Source organism: Quercus suber, unplaced genomic scaffold (genome assembly GCF_002906115.3).
Source record: "Quercus suber isolate HL8 unplaced genomic scaffold, Cork oak 2.0 scaffold_6, whole genome shotgun sequence".
Lineage (NCBI taxonomy): Eukaryota > Viridiplantae > Streptophyta > Magnoliopsida > Fagales > Fagaceae > Quercus > Quercus suber.
Genome location: NW_027069472.1, coordinates 864,191 through 872,158, shown reverse-complemented (window position 1 = coordinate 872,158; position 7,968 = coordinate 864,191). Strand labels below are relative to the sequence as shown.

The 7,968-nt window shown below is 32.4% G+C and overlaps 1 protein-coding gene across 1 annotated transcript; it reads left to right on the top strand.

The window, feature by feature from the left end:
• Positions 1-1,487: 1,487 nt before the first annotated feature.
• On the top strand, positions 1,488-2,981 carry LOC112016042 (protein FAR-RED ELONGATED HYPOCOTYL 3-like). Its single transcript, XM_024048534.2, has 2 exons — positions 1,488-1,925; positions 2,208-2,981. The coding sequence occupies exons 1-2, from the start codon at positions 1,488-1,490 to the stop codon at positions 2,979-2,981; spliced, it is 1,212 nt and encodes a 403-aa protein (XP_023904302.2).
• The last annotated feature ends 4,987 nt before the right edge of the window (positions 2,982-7,968 follow it).

Sequence of the window (7,968 nt, the reverse complement as noted above, 5' to 3'; positions counted from 1 at the left end):
TGGGCAAAGTGTAAAGTTTTAAACCATGGGTAGGCAAAGTGAAAACGGGCCATACCACAGGTGGGTTTACTGTAATTATCTCATAAAAAAAAAAAATAAAAAACCCTAAAAAAGTCTATACAGTAAACAAATGATCTCTCTCTCTCTCTCTCTCTCTCTCTCTCTCTCTCTCTATGTCTAAACTGTAACCCGGAAGGCCATAACCCAACTCCAACCGATCACCCATAGCCTCCTATCTCCACCGCCGGCCGGCCAGCCTAAATCCTCTTGTCTCCACTACCGGCCAACCTCAAATCCTCCTCTGTCTCCACCGCTAGCCAACCACCTCAATCTTCCTCTATCTCCACCACCAGCCCACTTAGTCTCCGTTGCTTCACCGGTTAGAACTAAATTTCCTTTTGTTTTATTCATAGATAACTAAATTTACTTTTTTAATTCTATTAATTTTTTTTTGAATGAATTGTGTTTGATTATTAATGTGAGTTCTGGATTTTCTGGTTTTTTTTTATTATTATTAATGTGCGTTTTTTAGTTTGATTGTTCATTGATAACCTTGATTCCTTCAAGAACTGAAGAGGATTTTCTAGCTGCTGTTTATAAGTTACCAAATCTAGTTTAATTTACTTATTAAAAAAAATGAATTTATGTGCATTTCTTCTCTAATATGTAATAGTGTTGTTATTTGCTATCTTGTACCATGGTTTTGTTGTAGTTTTTATGATACTAAATTTATATTCATTTTTCTTTAGTATTGAATTTATCTTTGATTCATCTAAAAATTTTTTTGTTCTTGTTCATATTGACTTGATTTTCAAAAGTATAAGCAACTGAGAGTAAACTTTATAGGCTTCTAGATTTATACATTCTAATACTCTAGTGTTTGTAAGTAATTCATGGAGAGTATTCTTTAATGGGTCTTGAATATTGGAATACTTTTTTTAAATATTGTTTATAAAATTTTTCCTTTTTTCTGATTTGATTTTGAATATGTATCTTGACTACAAATGATGGATACTAGTCAAATCATTTTATTGGAAGATGAATCGAATGATTGCATAGCTGATTAACAAGAGGAGCCTCAAATAGAACCTACTCATGTAAGCCCAAAAAATTCAAATACTCCAAGTAGACATAGCAAGGAAATTGTAGAAGTACCAGAAATTGTATTGGAAGATGAATTCATTGGTTGGATAGCTAATCAACAAGAGGAGACTAAAGTAGAACGTACCCTTGGAAGCCGAAACAAATCAAATACTCCAGCAATTGGCATGAAATTTGATTGTGATGAGAGTGCATATGAATTTTACAAAGAATATGCTCACCGAATTGGCTTTAGTGTACATAAACATTTTGTAAAGTGAGGAAATGTGGTACAAATTATAAGAAGAACATTTAGTTGCTCAAAAGAGGGTGAACGAGCTATTGACAAACGTCGCGAAAATGCATCTTATCGTTGTCCAATTTCACAAACAGGTTGTTTAGCACAGATGACCTATCATCTTCAAAAGGATGCTATGTTACATGTTGTTTCTTTTCATGATCAATGTAATCATGAGTTTGCTCCTTCAGCAATGAAACATATGTTAAGATCGAAGAGAAAAATTTCATCTGCTCAAAAAGCCATTGCAAATGATGCAGAGAGGTCTGGAATATCAATTAAACAAACCATTGAATTATTAAGCATGCAAGTTGGGGGTCGTGAAAATCTTGGGTTTATGGATGTTGACTATAAGAATCACGTACATAATGAGAGGAGGATGGCTTTGAGGAAAGGAGATGGACTTGCTATGATGGAGTACTTTCGTAAGATGCAATTGGCAAATCCATCTTATTTTTATTCAATACAAGTTGATGATGATGGTCAAATCATGAATATTTTTTGGGCTGATGCTAAATCAATAGTTGATTACGAGCACTTTGGAGATGTTATTTGTTTTGATACAACTTATTGAACAAATAGATATGATCATCCTTTTGCTCCATTCGTTGGGGTTAATCATCACAAACAATTAATTATCTTTGGTGCAACTTTACTTTATGATGAGACTATAGAGTCATTTAAGTGGTTGTTTGAAACTTTTTTAACTGCAATGTTAGGAAAGCAGCCAAGAACTATACTTACAGATCAATTTGCTGCAATGGCTAAAGCAATAACATAGGTATTTCCTAAATCTAATCATCGTTTGTGTGTATGGCATATTTATCAGAATGCTGCTAAGAATCTACATCATGTATTTCATTCATCTAAGCATTTTGCAAATGATTTTAGTGATTGTTTGTATGAGTATGAAGATGAAGATGAATGGCTTGTTTCATGGGATTATATGCTTAAGGAATATGTTCTTACTGATAATAAATGGTTGCGTAGCATATTTGATATTAAAAGAAAAGGGGCTATGGTATATGGTCGACATATGTTCACTGCTGATATGAAAAGAACACAATGTAGTGAGTCAATAAACAATGTGTTGAAGAAATACTTGAAACCAAAACATGATTTTGTGCGCTTTTCAGGACATTACTCTAGAGTTTTGGTTGATAAGAGACATCAAGAACTACAAGCAAAGTTCAAAATGAGGCAAACAAAATTGATTTTACAATCTAATGTAGAGATGTTGAGACATGTTGTAGAGTTGTATACCCCAGAAAATTTTCAAATGTTTCAAGATGAATATATGAAGATTGCTGATTGTACTATTTACAAGGCTAATAAATCTGATACTATCACAGAATACAAGGTCAAATATAGTCAAAGAATTCAAGAGCACCTAGTTAAATATCAAGCCTCAACTACAACGGTGGAATGCAGTTGCAAGAAGTTCAGCTTTGTAGGAATTCTTTGTGCACATGCTTTGAAAGTTCTTGAACATAAAAATGTTAAAAGACTTCCCGTCCAATATGTATTGAAAAGATGGACACAAGATGCAAAAGCTGGTTCTATCAAGGACTATCATGGCATTGATATTAAAGGTAATGCTTAAGAATTGATAGGAAAACGCTACTCTCATTTGAGTCACAATGCTCATGAAATTTCCACATTTGCAACAGAGAATGAGATAATGTATGAACATACCAAAGAATGTTTTGAAAAATTAATGAGGGATTTGCAAGAGATTAGAAAAAAAATTTCATTCGAATAATATGGAGAGTTGCATAGAGGTTCATGGTGATGTTACTGCAAATGTTTTACAAGGTGATAGCATACATGGGATTAAACAAAACCTACTATTGGGCATCCAAAGAGAAGATTGAAATCTGCATTAGAGAAGAAAAATGGTAAATCTCGAAGCAAAACAACACATGCTAAAAAACATGCCAATGGCTTACAAAAAAAAAGCTTGTAAGGCGAGACAAGTTGAATCACTTGGAAGCCTAAATAAATTAAGATTTGTTACATTCCACTATAATATATCAATCTTGTAGGCACATAAATTTGTTTACAGTCTATGCGACAATTATTCTTTGCAATTGTTTTCAGGTTTCAACAACAACTTCTGATGTTATCCAAGAAGAGCACCATTTTGGCAAAAGCACTAAATAGGCTGGAGTTAGGGTGCAACTTTATTGGATGGAGATTGAAGGCTATGCAGTTTTATTTGTTAGAGATTGAAGACTATTTTTTATTGTTAGACTATTGGCAAACTGTTAACCTTTTAGTATTTTTTATTGTGATGCCATTGGCATATTGAAGACTATTTTTAATGGTTAGACCATTGGCAGATTGATGCCATTGGCATTGAAGGTACTCAATGCTTATAAACAAGATAAAGTGTTGAAAATGAGACATAATTGCTACATCCTCCGTACTAAAAATTGTCCATTGGATACAACGTGGAGATCATGATGTAAGGTCAATTTATTTTCCTTCAAGGCAGGAATGGTAATAACAGTCATTTTACGTTCTTTTAACCAGTCTTTCAGTTCATAATTCCATACTAATCATATTGTCATGAGGTGGAATATAGTTTAGGCTGACTTTATTTTGGTTATTGCGAGAGATACGATTGTAGTTCAAAATGGTACCACTTTGTTCTGCAGTCCTAGTTTACCACAAGTGCATTGTAACTTGTTTTGTAGTCCTAGTTTACCACAAATGCATTGTAACTTTCAGTATGGAAGATTTGAAATTCCCTGGCAAAGAAGCCCAATAATAATTCTGCTCAATTGAAATCCATTTCCTTGCAGTATCCATTTGTTATTGCCCTGCATATTGCTATATCAGGTGGCACGCCAAATTTAACCATTTCTTTCATTACATATTCACCCTCCATAATTTTGTTTATTTTACACAAGCAGTCTATTATAGCTCTATATGCAGTGAGATGGAGTTTTAAATACTCCATCTCAACTTTCCAAGCTAATGCCTCTGCCACATAATTGTCAAAGAAATTCAAATTACTGCACTAGCAGATAAGAAATAACCATTTTAATAATAAATTGTACCACTCAGGTAAAGGACTAAATACTTGGATCAAGTGCTTTCATTAAGATCTTACAACAAAACTTAATTCACGTTGTGACCCAACAAGCATACAATCCATTGCCAATTGCAAAGGCAATAAAACAGACTCCAATGCCTTCAGTGGCAGGTTTTGGAAGCAAATAAGGAGAATTCCAGCAGATAGGGACATTACAAAAGAGCTCCATAGTATGAAATGAACCATAAATAGAGCCCATTCACTGACTACCTTTTGCCATGCCAATGCAAGAGTAATGCTAAAAAAAGATGCAGCTTCAACTTGTGGCAAATAAAACTGCAACACCCTTTTCTTTTTCGTTTTAATAGATTCTGATGCTTGTATTAGGCCTTGAATTCCCTTGAATATAAGAAAACAAACTAACCCAACAGCAGCAACCATGTGCAGAAGGAACAGAAATAGAGATATTCTGTCTGTATAAGCTATTGAATTCAGTGCTGTCAGTGATGGTTGCTATGCAAAAAGAGAGAAACCAAAAAAAAAAAAAAAAAAAAAAAAAAAAAACATTCTTGACTTGAAAATTAAGCATAGATTTTTAACTCATTCTTTAGTTATACACGAAACTTGACATGAGAGATAGTAAGAAGGAGCTAGAAAAATTCAAATTTGCCACCTGTGAACAGCGAATATATAAGCTATTATTTTTTAATCTTATGAAAACTAACTTCTAATTGTACCCATAAGAAAATAGACAAGTTCTTTTGAGATGACAGACTAGAAAAAGGTTCAAAAAAATTTCTCCTTTTGCAGACTATGAAACAATACTTGTAAATAGAATATAGGATCTCTCCAACACCTTTTAAATTTGTTTCAATTCAAAAATAGAATAATAAGGTAGAGAATAAAGTTTAAAATTTTTTTTATTGTAGTTTCAAAAGAAATTTTCAAAAGCAAAATAATTGCACAAGATGCAAGCACTGGTTGATAGCTAAGCATTAACTTTCCTAGAGTTATTCACTAGGTTCTTGGCCAGGCACATAACCATACAGAGAGATTCTTTCCAGAAGACTTCTAGCGGCAATTGGCCAATTCTCTTCACACAGTTTGACCACTAGATATTCATAAATGTCAACAAAAATAGGAATTTCAAATCCCTGAAGCTCTAACAACAATTTCAAAGCTGAAAGCAACTTACTCTTGTTTCTATGTCGTTCCACAACAACTCGACAAGTAAAATTATCCAGGCAAACCCCATTTCCTATCACTCATACAACAATGACTTTGACAGTTTGAGACTTAAATCATTCTTGACCCAATTGAAAAAAGTGAGAGTTGATGAGGAATCATATTGAAACCTCAATTGAACTTAAAAAAATCAGCTAGCAAATCCTCTTTAGTTCTTGAAGGAATTGAAAAAGTAAATTTAGTTATCTATGAATAAAACAAAAGGAAATTTAGTTCTAACCGGTAAAGCGGCAGAGACTAGGTGGGTCAGCGGAGGAGACAGAAGAAGATTGAGGTGGTTGGCCGGAGGTGGAGATAGGAGGATTTGGGCTAGCTGGTTGGCGGTGGAGATAGGAGACTATGAGTGATCGATTGGAGTTGGGTTATGGCCTTCTGGGTTACAGTTGAGAGAGAGAGAGAGAGAGAGAGAGAGAGAGATCATCTGTATAGACTTTTTTAGGGTTTTTTTTTAATAGGTGGTGTAGTTAACTAGGATTAGTTGAGTTAAGTCATGTGCAATGCACATGCTATTTTTTACACATGTCATCTTATTTACAACTGTTTTTGTAGCTAAACTTTGTCCAATGTGGAAATCCATCTACAGTTTTTAATGTATGATTGATAAATGTATAAATTAATTATTTTATGGTACCCCTACTATTAAAAAAAATTAATAATACTGAGAAATAAGAAAAAAAAAATAGCCTCAAGTAATGTTTGAATGTATGATTGATAAATGTATAAACATATGTTTATTAATTTGATAAGAACTAGGATAACTAGCCTTAAGCAATATTTTAACTTGTAAGATTTAAATGCATAAAGATATGTTTGTTCATATATTAAGAGAACAGATATTAATCTTGTTATGTTGTGAAATCCATTTTATAGTTTCTACCAAGTTTAGTGCAAAAGATGAAAGCTTAGGTTGGTGTTCACATTTTTTAGAGAGTTGAATATGTGTGATTAGCACAAACTACAAAATTGTAGCCTAGTCCTTAGTGAGATTACTTATTTTAGTTGTGATTAGCCTACTCTTGGGGAGTTGGTTGATGAAAAACATCTACAGTTTGAAGGAAAAACATATTGATTCTTTCCATTTTTTTTATGATGTCTGGGGCACTGATATACAGTTGCATAAGTGATGGATTTGGTTGTCATTTAATGTTAAGGACTTTTATTTTTGGTCTTACACTACAGAAAGAGAAATTGACACAAAGGCTTTCTTGTAAGTTGGATACCTTATAATAGAATTGTTTTTTTATTTTTTAAGTAACAGAAAATTGGCAAATTATGTTGTGCTTCACTAAAATACTACTATTTTGCAAAATGGTTAATTACATAAAATTCTATTAGAATCCCCCAAATGATTCGCACATCAAGTAAATTTCCTTTTTTTAAAAAAAAGGAAAAGAAAAAGCAAATCATGTGATTCTTACTCAACAATTGAAATAAATAGTTTATGCTTATTTTAATTTGAAAATGGGGTTATCATAGGGTCAAACTCCACGGGGAGCATTATAAGGTAGATGGGGTATAAAAGGATTTCTAACTTAGTTTTTTTTTTTTTAAATGAAAATGATTACATGATATTGTATGTGCTTTCCTTAATGGAGAGCCAATTTTGGAATGCCTTTAGAAATACATGCATAAACATATGTTTATTGATATGTTTTACCATTATTAATCTTGTTATGTTGTGATTATTATTGATTTAAAAATATTATTGCACTTGATTATTTTAAAAACTATTGTTTGATGGTTAAGAAATTCAAAATCAATTCTAATATATTAGTGCTCTTGCATTGACACTTAAAATCAATTATAATCATATTAGTGTACTTGCAATCAACTCTTTGGTAAGCCTTTTCCTAGTCAATAGGTCAGGCAGAAGACACCTAATCCTAATATTGTTTTTGTATTGGTAATTGTGTCTTGCTCTTTGGAATCTAGCAATCTTGTATTAATTGGCATACAAAAATAAACATAATGCTTTTATTTATTGAGAGGTGTTATATCCACAATATTTTCACAACAAATCATAGGTAGTTGGTTATTATTAGTTCAAATTTAAACATAATACTAAGATTACTTTTTTGCCCCAACAATAACAATTAGTAACAACCTGGGACTTAGGATTTGTTGTAAAAATGTTGTGAAAATGTTGTGGACATATCATTTCTCTTTGTTCATTATGTTACATATGTTCGCTAAAGTGTTCTAAACATGTGGTAAGTTGGAAGCATTAATGTAGGTTATTAGAGTTCTATTAGTGGTTCATTTGATACTCTTGTGTCAAGAAAGTGGGATTCTATTTTTTTTTTTT